Below are 23,111 nucleotides of genomic sequence, written 5' to 3' on the forward strand. Positions count from 1 at the left end.
GCAGAGAGCACTTAGGCACAGCGGTGCAAGTCAGTCCCGTTTGCTGGTGCCATAACTGCTAATTGGATGCAGCCCTGTCCTCGGGGAACCCCGTCACCATCACCAGTGAGAAGGGACCTTGGTCTAGGTGGGCATTCTTTCTCCTTGGTCCTCTTTGGAGACTGCCAAGGGGGGTGGAATTTAAGGCGCTGTGACTCTTTTTTTTTTTTTTTTTTGGCTCAACAACTTTTATCCCCGTGTTTGTTTTGGGTTTTTTTTTTTTTGCTGCCATGTTCTGTATTTTTTGTGAAACTATCTGGCAACCCTAGGGACATGGATGTATTATCCATGGGTGGACGGAATGAGACCCGACAAACAGCTGGCCCCAAAGTTGGAGGGCCCCAAAGATGGAACCTTCCGATATCCCCTTGTCCAAACCCTTAAACCTGCAGTCAGCGGCCAGTTCCTTCCTATACTCTATCGAAACCTATTCACCAGCACCTACACCTACTATGCAGCCTTGGGCTACCCCAGGAAATCCTCTCCTATGGCACATTTTCCCAGATACTACGGGCAGGGTCCAGCTTTCCAGGAGCTGGCGATACGCACAGACGGACATAAGGAACAGCCAATCACTCTCCACTTATCTGAAGAAGTGGGCTGTGCCCACGAAAGCTCATGATACCGTCTACATGGTTTGTTTGTCTTTAAAGTGCTACCAGACCATTTGTTGTTTTTTAAGTTTCTCCATTCACCGGCAGTCTTCATGCAAATTCCTTACTCCAAGAAATAATCCTTGGGTAAATATTTTTCAAGCTTGTAGTGGGCCGGGCTGGCTTTCGGAAGCTGTTTACCGGGGCCTAGCAGTTGTTTGCACAGTAAAAGCGAGGCTCAGAGGCACAGATGACACTTATTTAGATTGCCGGGCTCTTTCTCCAGCCGAGCCGGATGAAGCAAAACGCATGGAAATTGCTCTGCTGGGATCTAAAGTGATCATCCCCAGTAATAACGCAGCTCTGCATTTCTCTAGGGCCCTGTTATCTGACGATCTCTACACACTGGCAAAGTGCTTAATTAATTAAAGGCGTCTTGGCACCCTGGGAAGGAGGGGTGCTGCGCCCATTTTTCAAAAGGCAAGTTGAAGCACAAAGGGGTAGGCTCCGGTTTTCAAACGAGGCCTCTAATTTGGGAGTCCCAGCATCAGACCTGATATTTTCGAGGTACCGGGCAACCGGAACTCCCTGTGAAATCAGTGGGAGCTGCAGGGATTTGGCGTCTTTCGAAATCCAGCCCCGGGGCTGGCCATCCATCAAATTAGCGACTGATTTAGAATTAGGTCTCAGGAGCACTGGCTCCAAGCCCCCTCCTTTCACCATTAGGCTGCACTCCCCACCCCCGCCATTGCACAGAAGAGCTGATGTCTCTAATTATTTTCCTTGTATGTATTTAAAACAATAAATTGGCTGCTGTTCCCATGTCCCAATTCCTTCTGGCATTGGGACAGGATTACTCCCAGTGGTGCCCAAACTAGCCTGAGCCAATCACGAAGCCAGGGGAACTGGGACTAAGCCATCCATAGTCACAGGTTCTTGCTGCGGCTTATCTCATTTCCTTCTAATGTGGGAGACGGCGCGAGGCGCCTTGCAGCGAGGGGGTGGCTGCTCCTGGTTCTCACATCTCATTACGTGGATGCCAAGCAAATGCCACTCTTGCCCACGGCCTGAATGACTGAGCAGGAGATGTGAGTGCTGCATCGTCCTGGCACTTTACGTGGTCCCTGCCTTGATTGCCACGGAGCAGAGGTTACCCATCCCGCTAGTGGGTTCCTGGAATGAGGACTCTCTTGAGAATGTTAAAGTACCTGTCCTGGCTCCACTGAGATCAATGGGGGCTTTTTTCCATTGACTTCAAAGGGAGCAGAATTGGACCCGGGGGAGCCCTTTTAAGTGTGCAGTGTAGCATAGAAGGAGTCTGTAACTGAGAACTAAACCAAAGGCATTGACACCGCCCAGGCAGGGGGCAGAGGAGCAAAGAGCGAAGATCTAGGCAGCAGTAAAGTTCTGGAGATCTTTGAAGATGAAGAGCCTGCATTGGAGAGAGGAGGGGGCTTGGAGAAGGGAGAGTAGAGCTGTGCTGTGGAAGGAGTCACAGGCAGAAAGGCAAGAGATGAGGGGATGTTTGGCGGCTGGATTTGGGATGAATGGAGAAGGCCGTGAAGGAATGGTGGCAAGAGTTCTGTGCTGAGTACACAGAGTGTCAATCAAACATGGCTTTTCCCCTTACTGCTTTCTACACGTCTCTCTCTCTGGGTCTCTTGCTGCTTGGACAACGCAGATGGCTTCATTTTAGAACCCACTGGCTTAGCCTGTCTGTGTAGTTAGCTGAGTGGCTTGCTCCACCGAATTCAGAGCAACGCCGGCTTGAGACATAAATAAGTTAGAATTGGTTGGAAAGAATAGCACACAGCTATGCTCGTCGTTCATCTTTTCCCAGATCTGGGCTGTCTGAACACACACCTCTGGGTGTCTGGGGATAAGCTACATTGAAATAAACAAACACCCTTTAATCTGATGATTGTACAGTTACATTTTATCTGCGCACATCTCCCTGATCAGCTAGTAAAATCAACATAGTCTTCCCAACTCTTGATTTTTCATTTGTTCCTTTGTGTGTGTTTGTTTTTCTCCTTTTTTTCCTTTCTGTGTGTCTGTTTCATCTCCTATTTGGATTGCCCTGTGCTACACACATTTGTTTGATGTCAATAATTCATTCTTTGAGGGACTATCCCTTTGCCTTTTTATTTTTCCTGTTAAAAACAAAAACAAAACTACTTAGGGAAACTCCATACAAAAATGTGTGTTAAAGTTACAGGTAACATTTTTAAGGCCAATGACTTAGTGACACCTAGAGACTCACAAAAATATATTGAGGAAGTGGGTTTTGCCCATGAACGCTCATGATACTATATATTTTGTCTCTAAGGTGCCACAGCACCACTCATTGTTTTTAAAGTTACAGACTAGCATGGCTACCCCTCTGAGATTTTTTAAGGTGCAATTTTTGTGCATTTAAAGTTTTGATTCCCACAACCCCATACCAAGGCTTAAATATTAGCAGCATGAATTTGATCTTTTACTGTAAGGAATATCCCATTAGGCTGACTTTCATAAGATAACGGTCATGAGGTGTAATGTAGGTACTTAAAGGTTAAGAAGGAAACTATCACTTCTTCGCTTACGCCAAGATCAAGGCTCCGGAGATCAATCTCCCAGGGTTCAGTTTAGTGGGTCTAAGAAGGACCTGCTAAATCGATTGCTGATGGCATCCTCGTCGACCCTGGTACTCCATTGTGTTGCAAGGAGTAAGGGGAAATCGAGTTTCTCCCATTGACCTCCTGCAGTCAGGGGCCACCGACGCACAGAAGAATCAGCGAGGGGCTGCACACAAGTGAGAAACAAAAAAACCCACCCCTCACCAGCATTGGCTCCCCAATGCTGGGGGGAGCCCTGAGCCTCAGGGGCTGGATCCAGGCAATCCGGGGGCTGCATCTAGCCCCTGAGCCTTAAGTTCCCCACCCTTGAATTACATTATTCAAGTTGCAGTTTTGTTACAGAACAATTCCACAAGCCAAACACACAGGGAAGGGATGGAACTACAATTCATTCACAAGTTGAATTCTTGTGCCAATGGTCTGGATCCAGATACCGGATGGCTGGGACATTATCAACCAACCATTGAAAGTGCCAATGGTTCTTTGTGTAGATTCTGGTGTTAGTACTCTTCCTCTCCAAGGGTGTGTCTAAATTACACCCCTCTGCTGACAGAGGAATGTAGATTAGGCACATCACTATTGCAAATGAAGCGGGGATTTAAATATCCCGCGCTTCATTTGAATAGAAATGGCTGCCGCTTTTTGCCAACACGGCACTTTGCCAGCAAAAAGCGGCAATTTTGACAGGGATCAGTCAACAAGGAAAGCCTTTTCTGACTGATCCCTTATGCCTCATGCAACGAGGTTTACATGATCGGTCGGCAAAGCCTTTCCTTGTTGACCGATCCCCGTCTAGACTGCCACTTTTTGCCGGCAAAGTGCCGCATCGGCAAAAAGCGGCAGCCATTTCTATTCAAATGAAGCGCGAGATATTTAAATCCCCGCTTCATTTGCAATAGCAATGTGCCTAATCCCTCTGTCAGAAGAGGGGTATAGTTTAGACACCCTAAATGCCAACTAATGGTCCTTATCTGCTTCTTTTAACTATCCCGTCTTTAGGTGCGTATAGACAGTTTTGCCTGTTACATGCCAACTCTGTTTCCCCTTTGCTATTTATGTACCCACTTCCTCTTTTTGTTCCCACTCCCATTTTTCCTTCCCATCCCCCTCCCCCTTCTCCCCTGTTTAATTTTGGTTCTGGATATCCAGTCATCTGAAGAAGTGGGCTGTGCCTACGAAAGCTCATGATCCTAACTACGTGTTTTGTTAGTCTTTAAAGTGCTACCAGACTATTGGTTGTTTTTTAAGTTTACATTATTCTTGAAGCTGGAGTTGTAAATCTTAGGCCGACTTTCTCCCATAGTGTAAACCTGGTCTCAGTGTCCTGACTTTTGCGCATTTTAGGATGGGGTTTTCCAAAGCATTCCACATTGACTTAACGCTGAATGCCACATTGTGCTGAAAGTTTTTGCAAACCCTGCTTCTAAACTTCCTACCATAACTTAGCCAAACTTTAGAATGGGTGAGGAAAGGTTGCAGTGATTTTTTGTTACATTCCTGACTTTTTGGCATCTCTTAATCTTCTCTGTGCATCGAGGCTAGTACATGCATAGGTGCTGGAACTAAGGGTGTGTTAGCACCCTCTGACTTGAAGTAGTTTCTATCCTATACAAGATTTGTTGTTTTGCTGAGCAGTTTCCAGCACCTCCACTATGTAAACTGTTCCAGTGCTCTTGAGTACACGTGGGAATGGAAATTGCAAAGTTATTAATATTATTGCTCTGGTCTGGTTGATTAGAAGAAGCATCCAGATTGGTGGTGCTCCGTCACACCCAATCCTTTAAGGATTCCCCACTCGTAGTAAATACAAACCCACCTTGCCAAGAGGGTGATGGAAGAGCACTCACGTTGCCTCAGCAATGCTAAGAAAGAGGAGCTGAGGCCGTGTTTTACGAGGAGTTGGATAGTGTGGGTGTTGAGATCAGCACTGGGACTCCAGCATGCAGCTCATAGGACTGACCTGCCTTCCTAGTTATCTGGCCATCTAGCTGTTAAGGACATAGCTTTTATCCTGTAGGATCTGAGCTGCTAGCTTGCTCTTTTCTAACCGCGTTGCGTGAGCCCGGTCTTTCACAGCTTGCAGGATGTCTCCAGGATGTTTTCATGAGCAGAGCCTTTGCCAAATGTTTATAGATCGGTTACAAAACAGATGTGTTCTCCTTTTTTTTTTTTTTAACCTTCTCTCTACGGGTAAGGAAGAGTTTGTGCAGTAATTGCAGGCAGGTTGGGAGACGTTGGCTTCATAATTCTCCGTCTTGTGAAATGTTTATGTAACACCTTCCGTGGATGGATTACACAAGGAAGCCAAACAGCTTTGATCATTTTCTATCACCCACCATTTGTTTTTGTTAGGTTTTGCTTTGTTTGGTTTTCTTTCCCACCAGGATTCGGTTTGGCTGTTGGGGTGAGCAGACCCAAGCAGCCAGCCAGGGAAGGGATCAATTGGCTAACGAGGGAAGAGATCTCCTTTAAATCAGCTTGGTCTCCATTTGCTTTTCACTTGGGGTCGGTTGCCCCCAAACAAACTATATCAAGGTAGGGAGAACATCTAGATGATATTTGCAGAAGCAATTCCCTTCCTGCACCCCCATAATCCTTCAGTGCAGTCACTTCATGCATGTATTCATGTCACCCTATAGTGGATCACAAAGAGGATAATTGCCTTACTATTATAGGAGCCCTAAGAGATCCCCTTAAGTTCAAGTGCAGGACTGGTGTGGTGAAAGTTAATAAGGAGAAGTTAATTACTTGTTCCCATAACATAATAACTAGGGGTCACCAAATGAAATTAACAGATAGCAGGATTAAAACAAACAAAAGGAAGTTTTTCTTCATGCAGTGCACAATCAATCTATGGAACTCCTTGCCAGAGGATGTGGTGAAGTCCAGAACTTTAACAGGGTCAAAAAAGAGCTAGATACATTCATGGAGGATAGGTCCATCAATGGGCAGGGATGGCGTTCCTAGACTCTGTTTGTCAGAAGCTGGGAATGGATGACGGAGGATGGATCCTGTTCTGTTCACTCCCTCTAGGGCATCTGACACTGGCCACTGTCAGAAGACAGGGGAGTGGGCTAGATGGACCTTTGGTCTAACCCAGTTTGGCCGTTCTGATGTTCTTAAGTGCTAAGTAGCTATTGTTTTGAAGATCTAAAAGAGCTCTAGTCCCTCCTCCAGATGTGAATGATTTGTATATTAGTAGCATTTGTTGTTTGTGGCACAACATTTTGTTTCATCCCCTTGTGGGTTGAGGCACAGTGAGTATATTCCAAAGAGTTTGCTGTGCCATTGCATTTTTTCCTGGGCAGATTGCATCGTTTCCCTGAATTTAACGCAGGAGAAGAGGAAAACCAACCTTCTCCCTACCACTTTTCTGTTCAGTTTTCCTCATCTACCTTGACTTCCACCCCCCTCTCCTGAGAAACTCAGCCCAATCCGACTTTCATTTTGCTCTCTTGCTTATAATCACAAGAGCTGTGACACAGACTTTATCACAGGATACAGGACTTACTGCTTTTTCATAAAGTTCCAGGTTCCAGAGTCAGGGGATTATGTGAGAATCTCTGCTTGCATTTTTTTAAAAGGTAGCTTTATAGCTCTCTTGATTATGGTGAAAATGCTTGAAAACCTGACCCAGGTGCACTCAGAAACCAGAAAGGTAAAAATATGATGATTTAATATCTCATGATGGGAGCCTGATTCATTGTTGTTGAAGGCTTGAGACTGGAAACACTATAAAGTTTTCTCTGGAGGAACCTAAGGTGGAAGGAGCTGCATAAATATCCCAAGCTTTGTGACTTGGATACATCACAAACATACTGTAGTAAACAATTAAGAAACAACAAGTTTGTGGGGGAGAGATGGCTTACATTTGTGTCTCAAATTAACAAACTAAGGTGCAATAGAGAATAATTTCTCCTTCCCATCTTCTCGGGAGAAAGCTGGCACATTCCAGAAGTGGGGGGGGGGGGGGGGAGAACGGTACAAGATGTTGGAGATGTTGGTTCAAAATTAGAAAACGGATTTTTCTTTTTTTTTTTTTTTTCTTTTGTTTTTGTTGTTTTTTGCCAACTTCATCTGTTGATCTCACTTTGTGTTGTTGGGATGCAGCTACACACCCTTTTCTTCCTGGAATACGTCCAAAGCGTTCCGTTCAGCAGCTGTAAACATTGATTGCAGTTTGGAAAGGGCTTGTGGTTCTTGGATGCTTGGCTCCACTTGGGATTGCGTCTCACGCAGGAGAAAACCCCTCGGTCTTAGTTGACAGGGTAGTTTTGCGCGCAGTGGCTGCTTGCGTTTGGCTTCCTGAGTCACGTAAGCCACAGATACATGAGTCCCTTAGTAGTTTGCTGGATCTTTTAATTGTAGTGATTGCAAGGAGGGGTGACTTTTAAAAAAAATGGGATTGTTTCGGATACATCTACCTTCAGGAAGGAAAGCGCTTGGAGAGGGTGAAAGAGTTAAGTAACTGGCTCAACAAAGAGCAAATGATGCGTTCCATGAGGCCTTTTGTTTGATGGTCACCAACTCAAATGCAGAATGATTGGTAGTGATCAAAAGTTCTTACCATCTAATTAGTAGAGCACTCCCTCCTGAGAAGTGGGAAAGAACCAGATGACTTAGCTGTGATAGAGCTGTCATTGGAAAGAGTTAAAATTGCATAGTATGCTAGTGTTCGTAACTACAGCATATGACCTACAAGAGATGTTGCAATTCTGTTTTTGTCTGTCTATTACTCCTTGAAATGTGAACATTGATCTTTATGGGGGCAGCTTCCTTTATATGCTTCAGTTCAGAGTGAGAGAGATTGTGTTTTCTCTCTCTTACAGGGACCTTTATATTTGTTCTTTCTTTGTTGTTTTTCCTCAATCTGTAAGAAAAGTCCTTGCCGCTGAAAAAAAGTGTGTGTTGCTTATTGTTTGAGGGGAAACTGTGTTTCTTGCCTTTCTCTGCTGGTAGGGGGCTGTATTACTCCCTGTCGGAACTAGCACCCCAGAATACTGGAGGATGAAAAGGTTTTGTTTCTTCAGTGATACTAGATTCTGTCATTAACTGCTGCTGATAGCAAGATCCAGCCCAGATTCCAAGTGATAGCCCACATCCCTGAGCCAAAGCATAGCGTTTTCATGGCTTGGGAAAGGTTAGAACTGGATCAGGACTGTCTCTTGAGAGGACCCAAACTAGGACGCCAGATCCAGTGCCCTCAAGCTTGGGGAAGGTTTTGCTCTGGATCAGAATTTTGCCACTTGGATCCATTTCAAGAAAAGACCCGATTCAATGAGGCTAAAAAGTTCTCTCGGATCCCTATACGTACACTCTATAATCCCCTCCAGCTGAGTATAAGCAAGACCGTAACCTGATGTGTTCTCACCGCAGCCTCCCATGTTTAAGTGGGAGCATTCCTTTCTCTTTGCGCTCCAAAATCCTATTGTCCATCCCATGGGGGCTCCAGACTTCACACAGCGTGAAGTCAATCTGTGGAACTCCTTGCCAGAGGAGGCTGTGAAGGCTGAGACTATAATAGAGTTTAAAGAGAAGCTAGATAATTTCATGGAGGTTAGGTCCATAAAAGGCTATTAGCCAGGGGATAAAATGGTGTCCTTGGCCTTTGTTTGTCAGAGGCTGGAGAAGGATGGCAGGAGACAGGCTACTGGGCTAGATGGACCTTTGGTCTGACCAAGGACAGCCGTTCTTATGTTAAGGTATATCCCACACAATGAGAAGCAATGGGTTTTGTCTTGTTTTGGAGCAGCGACAATAAAAATTAAAGTGGAGACCAAAGAACAGAACAAACTCAAAGCCCCAGGATGGATCTCTGGCCAAGTTCCTGGCTTAGAAATCAAGGTCTTTTGGGTTTGAGTCTTGCCTGAACTTTAAAGCAGAACAAGAGGTTTTGGGGGTGACTCCAATACAATCTTCAACATGCTCATTACCTGCTTGGGCAAATAATGTTTTTTCCCCTTTTGCTGGGCAAATCAAATATGATTGCTTCTTTTTTTTCTCTCTCTTTTGCTGGGCAAATCAAATAGGATTTCTTCTTCCATTATCAGTGGGGGCAAGCAGATTTAGAGCCAGGACTGGTGAATTTCAGGCTGGCAACCACTGTCAGATGCGGCTGCTTTTCATGTGCTTTGTTGCTGCCTCTGGAACAGCAGTGAAACCAGAAATACAGAAGGGTGCAGCTGACGCTGTTCCTAGAAAGTGACTCAGCCACCCCACTAATTTCCATGTGTTCCCTGTTGTGTTAATACTTCCTTCTGGGGTTTTTCTTCCAAGATCCACAAAATGTTTCGGGGCCCTGTTTCATCACACTATTTACACACCTATTTAACATGAAGCAGCATTGCAGTCAGTGGAACGTAAGTGTTTTAATTAGAGGGCCTTTAATTAAAGACACCTTGCACCTTCCCTTGGTCAAGCAGGTCAGTAGACTTGCACCCACTTGGCAGGTGGGGATATTGAGGCTGAATGGAGAAGTGACTAGTCCAAATTCACAGACATGGCTGCAAAGCCAGGGATGGAACCTAGAAGACCTGAGTCAGATTACGTGACATCACAGTTGGTGGGATGCAGAGCATGGGGACAATCGAGAATATCCACTCGAGGTTTCTCAAACTCTGAGCTTGCATCTTCTTCAACTTCTTCTGACTCCATGTCATCTGCACATGCTCCCTGCTGACCCATCTGGTCTCCTCTCCTCTGCAGATTAAAACCGAAGACCTCAGCGACTCCTTGCAATCTCCAGTACAGCCCAGATCCGGCCACCTAGGACATGGATCGTCAATGATGCACGGAAGCCAAATTGCAGGGGTAAGTGGCTTAGCAGCCTCAAGAATGCTTTCATGGCATGGCTCTAGAGCAGTCAGGGGCAACCTGGGCTAGTGAGTGGGCTGCAAGTGTTGCCTCCTTGGTCTCACTTGGCTGCAAGGTTGTCATAACCAAGACAGGATAGGGTGGTTTTGCTCACTGCGCTTGGGTACCTAGAATTTGCAGGATATGCCTGTTGAACCATACAGCACATTGACTGGATGCAGAGGGTATGCACAGCTCTCATAGTCACTGTTGTGTGCAATCAGCATGCACCTCGCATAGTGTGCCCTGGTTTTTTGTGTGTGTTGCTTTAGTAATACAAATAGGAAAAAAACGACGTTGCCCAAAAACTTTGTCTGCCTTGCACATGGGCAATGATATGCAAAATGTCTCGTGGGCCACACACAGAACCACGATGGGCCACATACAGTCCACAGACTGCAGGTTGCCCACCACTGGTCTGGAGCATTCATTGCTTGACAGCTGTTTCAAAGAAGTGCTGGGCTAGGCATGCCTTTTGGTATGGCAGTGGAGAAGGATTCCAGAGGCAGAAACTGTGAATCCTGGTGCAATTTGCCTTGCAAGGATCAGAGTCATCTTTAGTGTCGCTCTATCGATGTTAGTCAAGTTAGGCCCGAGATGGAATGTGTTCCTTGGGGGAGATTTTTCAAAGGCTCATGTAGCAATTAGGTGCTTAACTCTCATTTAACTTCCAATGAGCATTCGATGCCTAAATGCTGTTTGTGCTTTCTAAAATCTCCTCCCTTATGCTTGCACCTGGGATGAAAGGGTTAAATTTATCCCCAGCAGAGAGATCTTGCCCAAGACTTTTAGGGCACATCTACACTGATCGACCCTCCAGAGATTGATCTTCCGGCATTCGATTTAGTAGGTCTGGTATGGACCCGCTAAATCAAACCCTGAGGGTGCCCCTGTTGACCCCAGAACAACTCACGACTGCAAGGAGTGAGGGATGCTAACAGAAGAGTTTCTTCCATCGACCTCCCTCTTTCTATGGGGCCACCCCAAAAAATCGATGCAAGGTACGCCGACTCCAGGTACATAATTCACGTAGCTGGAGTTGCATATCTTGTATTGATTTTTCTCCCCCAGGGCAGACCCAGCTTTAGACACCACTTATGGTCCCCTACACTGGGTGCTCCTTGTCTGCTGAATTCTGCATTTAAATTCTGACCCCAAAGGCAGGTGCCAAGGATGTAGCTAACTGATCCTTACGTGCTTAGCTGGTGCATAGACCTTGTGAATTTCACACACTCCCTCCCCCCTACGTCCAGCCACCTATGGGCAAAGTCGCCCAAGAAGTCTGAGCTAGGACACATGGGGGTGTAATGGGTGATTGAGGTGTCTGTAGGAAGTGCAAACATTTTTGCCTCCCCTTCCCCCCCCCCACCCCGTGTGTATTGTCAGAGCCCTGGGTGGGGGCTGGGAGTTCTCACCTGCTAAGCAGCATTAAGCAAGATCTATTAGGCTCAGGTGGACATCATCACCACTCACAGTCCTAGACCTTGCTCCTCCCCAGAATCAGTCGAGAGCCAAATGTGAAATGGGGATTTGGTTTCCAAGCAAAACCGAAATTTTGTTTTTGTTCATTTGTATTGAAATTGGCATTTTTCTGCATGTTCTGAGTTTTTGTCAAAATCTGAACCCCTCTCCTTTTTCCCTTCAGTAATGTGTTTTCATTGTTCTTTGGGGGGGGGAGGAGGTGGCATCTGAAAACCCAAATGTTTCACTTTTAAACTAAAAAAATCCTAGAATCTTAGGGCTGGAAGAGAGCTCAGGAGTCATCACGTCCAGCCCCCTGCCCAAAGCAGGACCAACCCCAACTCAATCAACCCAGCCAGGGCTTTGTCAGGCCGAGACTTAAACACCTCTAGGGATGGAGATTCTACCCCCTCCCTAGAGAACCCATCCCAGTGCTCCCCCACCTGCCTAGGGAAATAGTTTCCCTTAATATCAAACCTAGATTCCCTCACTGTAACTTGAGACCATTGCTCCTCATTTTGCCATCTGTCAGCAGTGAGAACAGCCTCTCTCCATCCTCTTTGGAACCCCATTTCAAGTAGTCGAAGGCTACTATCAAATCCCCCCTCGCTCTTCTCTTCTATAGACTAAATCAGCCCAACTCCCTAATAGGTCACGTGCTCCAGCCCCCTTATCATTTTGGTCACCCTCCGCTGGACCCTCTCCCATGTGTCCACGTCCTTTCTGTTGTGGGGGGCCCAGAACTGGACGCGATACTCCAGATGTCAGTTGACTGAGAGAAATTGAGAGTTTGGAGGTTTGTTTTTTTGACAAAGGAAAAAAATTCCCTGTACGCAAAAATTCAATATTGAACAAGGTTTGGGTGAAAAACGTCAGGCAGCTCCGGGAGTGCAGCTGTCGGGTGTTGGAGGGGGGAGGATGAAGTTACCACACCTGAGCTGCCGTCTGCTGTGGTTGAAGGGAGAAGTGGGGTGGAGGATAAGGGGGGGAGGTGGAGGGGGTGTTAAGTGCAACTAAGGGGAAGGGGGGATGGGGAAAGTTGTGAGGGCTGCTTGCAGGGCCGACGCATCTGATCCGCACTGTTTCTTCATTAGGATATGAGTTCCCTTCACACCCTGCAGCAGCTTGTACTGGTGCCTGGCCCTGTTCAATCCATTCCTCAGTTCCTGCTCTCCCAGGCCCAGGCTGGACAACAAGGTAATGAATAGCCATCGCTCCAGATGTAGGCCAAGAAATGGTTCGCTGGCTTGCTCCTGTTGTTGCTGCCTCGCCATTCCTCTCTGTATCGCCAAAGCCAACCCAAAGCGCAAAGCTGATCCAACCAGAACGCAAACCAAACTCAACCTCTGGGTGACTGAATTCTCCTCTCTCCAGCGAAAACAGCTGGGGAATGGTTCCTGTGTGCAGCAGTAGCGCCACCAAGGGGCCGTGTGCGCTGCTTTCAGGCCTGCCTTACAGAAGTGCCTCGGCTGAAAAACTTAAAAAACAAGGACTACTCTTGCAGTGCCTTAGAGACTAAGCAGAAATGTAGATGGGATCATGAGCTTTCGTGGGCACTTCATGGGTTGTGAAACCATCTACATTTTTAGTAGTGTCTGAGGTGCTGCAAGATTATTTGTTGTTTTTTAAGTTTTTCCAGTTACAGGCTAACTCGGCTCCCCCTCTGAAACTTTCTCCCTTTGAAATTCAGTACCACATCTGGTTGGGTTAGTGTCTGCAGGGTGACATGAAAACACCCATGAGCTCTGCCTTTCTAGAGACTCAGGTCTAGCTTCGAACTTACGTGTGTTCTTTTTAGTGGTCGTATTTTAAAAAATCAGCTGTGCATTATACATAGTTTGGGCCAGAGTTAGTCATGGAAGGACAAAGGCAGGTCCCAAGACCACAATTGGAGCTACCTAGATGGATCCTCATGCTCATGCTGAGTATCTTTTGACTTCAGTGCTCAGAAATGCTCCCCTGATTGGACCAGATTGCAAGATTTGAGCCCACCAGTATTTTAAAACATGCAATCCGAGGGTGTGACAATGTATAAGCTCCGGACAAAAATTATTTCATTTTGTCTAGACTGAGTGACCATTTGTCTAGCGCTGATGGCTCTTAATCAGTAGCACCTGGCAGAGATAATGGCTTAATATGTCAAAAAACCTACTTGCTGTACATGTAACAATAATCCTACTAAGCTAATTATCTGGAACGGGTGAGATCAGAAGAATCTATCACTGAACCGCTGGCAATGCACTCATGTGCGATAGGAAAAGCTGCACTCTGAGTCTAAATGTGATAAAAGTATAGGAGACTGGGGGGGAGGGTCCTGATATGGTAGATTGAGAGGGTTGTACAACGAAGGCCCGTATGATGATCTATTTGGATGTCCTCCATAACATGAGCCATCTAGTTTCACCCAGTAATTTCTGAATCAAGATCATAATTTTAACTCCCGGACAAGTCTGCATTTCTGGTAAATGTCTAGACTATCCTTGTAACAAGCTTTCATTTTTCTGGGGGGGAGATAGGGGTTGGGGAAACAATGTTTTTTGTTTTTATCTAATCTAATCTAATCTAATCTATCTATCTATATACAGAGAGAGAGAGAGAGAGAAAGTGTCTGTCTGTGCATCTGTTTGTCCATTAGTTCACAAACTCCTCTTAAGCCATAAGAGGTCGGACCCCCAAATTTGGAATGCAGTTTCCTCTTACCCTAACTTAAACCAAGGTCAAGGTTTGGTTGAGCCTGGAAAATGAGAAGTGCGGCGTGACAGTGGCTCCAGGCCCCGCCTCCTGGCTGTGAACATCATCACCCTGCGCCCCTTCACCTACCACCGTGGCGCTCGGCTGACTTCCGCAGCCTTTGACTAAGGGATACTTTGGCAGGCAGATTAACCAGAACACCTGCTGCTTGGAGGCTGGCTCACATTCTGGTCTGGGATGTCATTTGGTTGAGTGCTTTCCCCTTAGTCAGATCAAGCTTTTAGCCATCTCGTCTCGCTGGGCTGGTGCAGTGTGGCCGATTTCAGGATTCGATGAAAAGCCGAGAAAGTGAGAGAGAGAATAGGATTGCCAACCCACTAGGAACTAGAGATCAATCTCTAATTAAAGATTGCCATGTGAGGAATCCTGCGGGAATGCGTAGAATTAAAATTAGCAACCCTAGAAGCGATAAGAGGAAAGAAACAGAAGGGCAGAAATTAATGCAAAATGAAAGGGAGACAGAAAAGGATTGTACGTGCTTCTGAAGCATTGGCAATTCTACATCCCCAGTGATCGGCTTAGGGTTGCATGTTGTGATGATACAGGACTCTCAGGTGAAAAACCAGATTCCTAGAACAAAGCCTTCATCACAGGGAGGAAATTTTTCAGCCTGGTCTGCTCCCTCTGGGTTGGGATTTCATAGTTCGTTCCTTGTCAACCTAGTAGGCCTGCCACCCAGCTTTGATCCATTAATTTCTGGACCCACCTCTTCTTGTTTATTAACCCCAACACAGTCCTCGAATCTTACCAGCGGGCCTCTTTCTGTTTGGACAAATTCAGATCTCGGTGTCCGGTTTTCTTGCCCCATTCATAACATTCTTTCTTGAAAGCAACTTGACCTATTTCCACAGTCAGGTCCCATGCAGGCAAAAAGTGATAAGTGGTTGCGGCTTTTTTTTTTTTTTTTTTTTTAACAATTGAGGGTAAATATTTAGGCCCACTAACCACAACAGAGCTCAATCAGATTTTAGATTTGATGCGTCAGAATAATCAACAGAAGAGAGCTGGCAAGGTAGAACCACAGTTCAAGAACCAATATCTAGCAGTGATTTAGCTGTTGGGGTTTGAATTCAGGGACCTTCAGTGCCAGAGCACAGAAATCTGCTACCAATCATGAATGGTATTACTAGGTTTCCCATCCCCATAGTACCAAAAAGCTAGACGCACCTATGAGGCTAGTTTCCCCATCTATAAAATCGAGATCATGTTGTTTTCCTGCTTTGTAAAAGGCTTGGAGGTCTATGGATAAAAAGCTCTATTTAACAAGCAGATGGTGGCAGTATACAACTATCACCGGGACACATCTGGGGACTGTTGTGCCCATCAGAATAAGAAAATGTCTGTCTAGTTCAAAGGCTAAGGTCCCAAATCAGTAAAATGCTCAAGCATGTGTAAATACAATGGGGAGTCCTAAGGCACCTTAGACTATCAGGTTTATTACGGCATACGCTTTTGTGGATAAAACCCACTTCATCAGATGAACTGGAGTGGCACAAGCTTATGCCCTAAGGAATCTGTTAGGGTGCGTCTACACAGCATCCTAAACTCGAAATAAGATACGCAGTTTGCGCTACGCACATTGCGTCTCTTGTCTCGAATCTCTTTTGAAACAGCGTATTTTGAAATTCGGCGCATCTCCCCAGCACCAGATTTTGAAACCACATGCTATTTCGAGCCATCCCTTATCCCTCGTGAAATAGCGCGCCTGTGGCTTCGGAAAATATTTTGAAATCACAGCCGGGTCGTGTTAACGCGGGGTAGCTATTTCGGGATCCCTCGGGTAGCCCGAAATAGCCGTGCAGTGCAGACGTAGCTCTCTCAGGACTCCCCGTTGTGTGTGCAGACACAGACTAACACGGCGACCCCCCTGAGACTTTTCAAGCATGTGTGCTAGCCCCACTGATGTCAGGGGGACCCCTGCACCGTCTTTTGCTGCAGAAGTACGCGGCGGTCTCTGGAGACGGCGTACGTTCTGCCCATGGGACCATGGCACAGTGTCTGTGTCCCACAGAACAGTCGGAGCATCTCCTCTCTGGGCACTGTCACAGCAACACTATCCACTCTAGGTCGGCCGAGTGTGGGAGACGCCGCACTCATCGCATTTCTCTCCCCTTCTCTCCTCAGCTCTGCAGCCGAACATCCTCGCCTTCCCCCAGCAACAGAGCAGCCTCCTCCTCTCGCAGCCGGGGCCCAGCCTCGCCTCCCAGGTAAGCTACCCGCTGGCTTCCTCAGCTCGAGGGGGGGCTGAGTTCATTTACGGGCCATTTGCCACAGGGAAGCCGATGGAAGCCCAGGCTGGGGGGAGCCACGCTCCCCCCCTCCCGTATGGATGAGGTAACCTGCCTCCCCTTGCAACCCAGGTGAGTGAACCTAGGGCTGGGGGAGGCAACCCCCCAGCCCTGCCTCATCCACATGAGGCCTTGCCCAGGGGCAGGGCTCCAGCTCCCCTTCCTCTCTGTAAGCCACCCCCCACTGCAAGGGCAAGTCTCCAGCCCCTCCCCCAGTGGTGTAGCAAGGGGGGGGGGGCAGTTGCCCTCAGGTGCCACACTAGCGGGGCACCAATTTAGTCCCCCTCTGCTCCCCCTGTCATCCCTCGGCTCACCAGCTCCATCCTCTGCACGCCGCCGCCGGCTGCAGCCTCCTCCCCACCCCCAGCTGGCCCTCCTCCATCTCTGCCAGCGGGTTAGTGCGTGCGGGGGCCTGGCCCCAAACTGGAGGGGGCGGGGGAAGATGCGGTACAAGCTCCCCCCCCTCCCAGGGTCAGGCTCAGCCATGTGCCAGGTTTGGGGCCTTACCGTGCAGAGGGAGGGGTGTGCAAATGTTGCCTGTGCCCCCGGGTGCATAACACCCTCACTGCACCTCTGCCCTCCCCACAAGCCCTAGAGCACAGGGCAGGCGGGTGGGGCAGGGCCCAGCCCACACTCCACCCCGGGAAGCCTTGCTGAAGCAGTTTGGAAAGTCACTGCCTTCCCCTGCTTCTTCTACCCACTGCCTACGTCCCACCCAGCCACAGTGCTTGTGACACCCCCCCAAGCAACCACAACTGCAGTCGCAGGGCTGGGGCCAAAGGCCACAGCTCGGTCTCACTGCCTCATGCGGCCTCCCTTCCACGCCCCGGCCTGTTTCTTGCTTCCTGCTGAGATCACAGAGCTCCCCGGTGTCTTTTACAGCCTTGTGCAGCACCTGGCCCAGTGCAGGTGCTATGCAAACCACAGCAATCGGCCCGACACCTTTCCGCTCTGTGCCTGCTTGTGAGGCCTTGTCTGCCTTTGTGGCAGCCTCCGTTCATGCCCACTCGTGGGCTCTCGGCACCCGGGCCGTGAGTTTCTGGCACCGTGTGGAGAGCGCCACCTGCCCCTCCCACTTGCCCTGAGGTATGGCTCTAGGGCATGAATGGAGTGTGGCCCCAACTGCTCCTTCAAAGCCTTCCGGTTCCTAGGTCCCTCTGTGGGGTCACGCGGAGGCAGGGCGCTTGAGGAGCTACTGGTGCTGTCTGGTCACTTCTCTCTGTGGGCACTGGTGTGCTATGGGTGACCCTCCCTGGCCTGCCAAAAACCTTCATCAGGCAAACTGAATTCTCTCCAGGCCTGGGCCCCACAGTGGAACCCTGACGCAGACACTTTGTCTTCCTTTTTCCTACACCCAGTCAGGCTTGGGAGGCTCAGATGGGTCTCAAAATGAGACCAGCCCTGGCTTTGGAAATTCACAGCCCAACCCACAAGGCTATGCAGAGACTCCCTGGGCTTGGACCTTCTAGTAGCTCCTGCCGCTGTTTCCTTAACGCTTGCATCTGATCAGACAAATCAAGGGCTGTGTTCACTCTCGTTTGTTTTCTGTCTATGTGTGGAATAAATTTTATGTGCACTGAGGCACATGTTAATGTGCACCACCCATATAAACACATGCTGCCGGCTGTGGGCACTCTGCTAATCAGCTGAATGACATTTGAATCTCTGTTGCGTGGTCACCCAAGTGCTCAGCTTACAGGGAACGCTGGTCAAGGGTCCCTCCTTTCATTTTTCATAGAATCATAGAACACTAGAACTGGAAGGGACCTCGAGAGGTCATCGAGTCCAGCCCCCTGCCCTCATGGCAGGACCCAGTACTGTCTAGACCATCCCTGATAGACATTTATCTAACCTGCTCTTAAATATCTCCAGTGATGGGGATTCCACAACCTCCCTAGGCAATTTATTCCAGTGTTTGACCACCCTGACAGTTAGGAACTTTTTCCTAATGTCCAACCTAAACCTCCCTTGCTGCAGTTTAAGCCCATTGCTTCTTACCCTATCCTCACAGGCCAGGAGGAACAATTTTTCTCCCTCCTCCTTGTGACACCCTTTTAGATACCTGAAAATCGCTATCATGTCCCCCCTCAAACTTCTCTTTTCCAAACTAAACAAGCCCAGTTCTTTCAGTCTTCTTTTCAATGCCCTCCCTTCACACCAGGTATTTGCTGTTACTTTATAACTGTTACCCAAATGAATACCAGCTCCCCATAATTTCCCTAGGATTTGTTTGACAGCTTTTTTTTTTTAGCAGCCCAACCTACACCCAGAACTTTGAGCCCACCTCCCTTACAACAACCTACCCATCTCATCCCACACTCAGCTGGAAGGGTCATTTTACCCACCATTAACATGCAGCCTCCTCTGCAGCCGGATATGGCTGCTGTTTATCCACCCGCAGCCACGCTCGGTAATGTGTTGTATAAACGCCGGTGCAGGGAACCTTGTGGTTTTCCCATGGTTGGGACTCTGGTTGTGTTTTTAACAGGCCGTGGGTCGTTCAGGGCTGCCTGGGTCATCTTTAGAGACGCACATGGAGGGGCCACAGCATTTGCAAGCTGCAAAACACCTGCCGTCTTCTGCGGTGTCTGACGAGCCCAGCGACCTGGAGGAGCTGGAGAAGTTTGCTAAAACTTTCAAGCAGAGGCGAATCAAGCTGGGGTTCACACAGGTGAGGGGTCACGGGAAATCTCCCGAGGAGCGGTGGACTCGTGAGCGGCACCAGGTGGGGAGGATTAGACATGGGCATGCAGAGGAGGACCGGGGCTGGATGCAGATGTGGGCACGGAGAGGAGGACGGGGGTTGGATGCAGATGTGGGCACGGAGAGGAGGACGGGGGATGCAGATGTGGACATGCAGAGGAGGACCGGGGTTGGATACAGATGTGGGCACGGAGAGGAGGATGGGGGTTGGATGCAGATGTGGGCACAGAGAGGAGGACGGGGGTTGGATGCAGATGTGGGCACGGAGAGGAGGACCGGGGCTGGATGCAGATGTGGGCACAGAGAGGAGGACGGGGGTTGGATACAGATGTGGGCACAGAGAGGAGGACGGGGGTTGGATACAGATGTGGGCACGGAGAGGAGGACGGGGGTTGGATGCAGATGTGGGCACGGAGAGGAGGACCGGGGCTGGATGCAGATGTGGGCACAGAGAGGAGGACGGGGGTTGGATACAGATGTGGGCACGAAGAGGAGGACGGGGGTTGGATACAGATGTGGGCACGGAGAGGAGGATGGGGGTTGGATGCAGATGTGGGCACAGAGAGGAGGACGGGGGTTGGATGCAGATGTGGGCACGGAGAGGAGGATGGGGGTTGGATGCAGATGTGGGCACAGAGAGGAGGACGGGGGTTGGATACAGATGTGGGCACGGAGAGGAGGACGGGGGATGCAGATGTGGACATGCAGAGGAGGACCGGGGTTGGATACAGATGTGGGCACGGAGAGGAGGATGGGGGTTGGATGCAGATGTGGGCACAGAGAGGAGGACGGGGGTTGGATGCAGATGTGGGCACGGAGAGGAGGACCGGGGTTGGATACAGATGTGGGCACAGAGAGGAGGACGGGGGTTGGATACAGATGTGGGCACGGAGAGGAGGACGGGGGATGCAGATGTGGACATGCAGAGGAGGACCGGGGTTGGATACAGATGTGGGCACGGAGAGGAGGACGGGGGTTGGATGCAGATGTGGGCACAGAGAGGAGGACGGGGGTTGGATGCAGATGTGGGCACAGAGAGGAGGACGGGGGTTGGATGCAGATGTGGGCACGGAGAGGAGGATGGGGGTTGGATGCAGATGTGGGCACAGAGAGGAGGACGGGGGTTGGATGCAGATATGGGCACGGAGAGGAGGACCGGGGCTGGATGCAGATGTGGGCACAGAGAGGAGGATGGGGGTTGGATACAGATGTGGGCACGAAGAGGAGGACGGGGGTTGGATACAGATGTGGGCACGGAGAGGAGGATGGGGGTTGGATGCAGATGTGGGCACAGAGAGGAGGACGGGGGTTGGATACAGATGTGGGCACGGAGAGGAGGACGGGGGATGCAGATGTGGACATGCAGAGGAGGACCGGGGTTGGATACAGATGTGGGCACGGAGAGGAGGATGGGGGTTGGATGCAGATGTGGGCACGGAGAGGAGGATGGGGGTTGGATGCAGATGTGGGCACAGAGAGGAGGACGGGGGTTGGATGCAGATGTGGGCACAGAGAGGAGGACGGGGGTTGGATACAGATGTGGGCACGGAGAGGAGGACGGGGGATGCAGATGTGGACATGCAGAGGAGGACCGGGGTTGGATACAGATGTGGGCACGGAGAGGAGGATGGGGGTTGGATGCAGATGTGGGCACAGAGAGGAGGACGGGGGTTGGATGCAGATGTGGGCACGGAGAGGAGGACCGGGGTTGGATACAGATGTGGGCACAGAGAGGAGGACGGGGGTTGGATACAGATGTGGGCACGGAGAGGAGGACGGGGGATGCAGATGTGGACATGCAGAGGAGGACCGGGGTTGGATACAGATGTGGGCACGGAGAGGAGGATGGGGGTTGGATGCAGATGTGGGCACAGAGAGGAGGACGGGGGTTGGATGCAGATGTGGGCACGGAGAGGAGGATGGGGGTTGGATGCAGATGTGGGCACGGAGAGGAGGACGGGGGTTGGATGCAGATGTGGGCACGGAGAGGAGGACGGGGGTTGGATGCAGATGTGGGCACGGAGAGGAGGACGGGGGTTGGATACAGATGTGGGCACGGAGAGGAGGATGGGGGTTGGATGCAGATGTGGGCACAGAGAGGAGGACGGGGGTTGGATGCAGATGTGGGCACGGAGAGGAGGACCGGGGCTGGATGCAGATGTGGGCACAGAGAGGAGGACGGGGGTTGGATACAGATGTGGGCACGGAGAGGAGGACGGGGGTTGGATACAGATGTGGGCACGGAGAGGAGGACAGGGGTTGGATGCAGATGTGGGCACGGAGAGGAGGACCGGGGCTAGATACAGATGTGGGCACGGAGAGGAGGACCGGGGCTAGATACAGATGTGGGCATGCAAAGGAGGAGGAGGGCTTGATGTGGAGGGGACATGGGGAGGGGTTGTACAATGTGCCCCATAAGGGAACACCCCGTTGAAAGCACAGATGAACGCCGGATGCAAACGTCTCCTGAAGGTGCGTTATATGTAGCCTCCAATAAAGCATAACCATCACCTGCCACCACAGGCGGCGAGTTATATGGGCCCGTGGGGCTCGTGTTCCACCAGTATTTGGGAACAAGGACCTGCTCCACCAAGGTTTGATCTTATATTTTCAGAGCTGTCCTAGCCATAGAACAAACCAGGGCAACTGCCCCATGCTTTGGGGGACTCTGTGTTTCAGGGGGACCCGTGTGAATACTGGTGCTGGCCCCACCTCTGCTGCCTCCTGCCCCTCCTCTGTCCCTGCCCTGCCTCTTTCTGGCAATGCCAGGAGCTGGCGGGACGGGGTGCAGCTGGGTCACTCACTGTTGACTGTCCAGAGCCCCGTGTCCCCCTGAAGCTCCCCAAAGTACAGGACCAGGGGGGATGCCCTGGTCCATCCTGTGGCCAGGACAGATCTGCTTGGACCCGTTCAGGGCACCACTAAACATTCTGCAAACCCGGCGCCCGTGCCTGCTACCTCTTAGGGGATCACCAGGGTGTGGGAGTCTGTGTCCCCCCCGTACTCCTCCAGTGGAAGAGACTAGGCTGGGAGAGGAAGCTGGGTGGTTGTCCCTGTAGACGTTTCCCGGGAGGGATGTAACCATCCAGCCGCAGGGAGGTGCAAGTGGGTTTCCTCGGCTAATCTTTTCATTCCTTTTCCCTGGCAGGGCGATGTCGGACTGGCCATGGGCAAGCTATACGGTAATGATTTCAGCCAGACCACCATTTCCCGCTTCGAGGCTCTCAACCTGAGCTTCAAAAACATGTGCAAGCTCAAACCCCTGCTGGAGAAGTGGCTGAGCGATGCAGGTAGGGCCCGGCGCCCGGCTTGCGGGAGGGCTGAACTGGGGACCTCAGTAGCCAAACGCACAAGGTGCTATAGTTCGTGCAAAAACTCCCAGACTGAGGGGGTCACAGGCCACTGTCCTCTGGGGAAAGGGCAGACTGACTTAGAATGCACCCTGACCTTACAGGGTCTCAGACTATGCCATGATCCCATTGCCAGTTATCCTGGACGTAGTGGGGGTACCTGGCTGGTTTCTATGCTGCTGGCTCTGGGGCAACCCCCACTGGCTGCCGTGGGTACCACGACCCAGCAAAACAGGATGAGTCACTATGCAAACCAGTAGGGCCAGACACCCCCCATGGAGAGGAACAAAGGAAGGTGGAATGCTGCCCTTGCTGGGGGGCAGGGCTGGAAGAGAGTTAGTTGGTTGCTGTCTGGGAGCATGGAGGAGACAGCCTAGGGAGAGGGGCTGTAGTTTAGGGGCCCAGTCTCCCTGCAACTCAAGGGGGCCTGAGGCATCCTAGCGCAGCTCTGTGACC

At 50.0% G+C, this 23,111-nt stretch overlaps 1 protein-coding gene across 4 annotated transcripts in view; it reads left to right on the forward strand.

Moving 5' to 3' along the window:
- Positions 1 to 23,111, forward strand: part of POU2F3 (POU class 2 homeobox 3) — an 81,326-nt gene that overhangs the window by 45,325 nt on the left and 12,890 nt on the right. For all 4 annotated transcript variants that reach the window (XM_075909801.2, XM_075909800.2, XM_006133637.5 and 1 more), the window contains 5 exons: positions 9,956 to 10,060; positions 12,658 to 12,760; positions 16,439 to 16,521; positions 19,091 to 19,273; positions 22,454 to 22,595. In XM_075909801.2, the coding sequence (XP_075765916.2) occupies positions 9,956 to 10,060; positions 12,658 to 12,760; positions 16,439 to 16,521; positions 19,091 to 19,273; positions 22,454 to 22,595 (616 nt within the window). The remainder of the gene's footprint in view (positions 1 to 9,955; positions 10,061 to 12,657; positions 12,761 to 16,438; positions 16,522 to 19,090; positions 19,274 to 22,453; positions 22,596 to 23,111) is intronic.

The sequence above is a fragment of the Pelodiscus sinensis genome, chromosome 25 (genome assembly GCF_052426305.1).
Source record: "Pelodiscus sinensis isolate ZL-2025 chromosome 25, ASM5242630v1, whole genome shotgun sequence".
Lineage (NCBI taxonomy): Eukaryota > Metazoa > Chordata > Testudines > Trionychidae > Pelodiscus > Pelodiscus sinensis.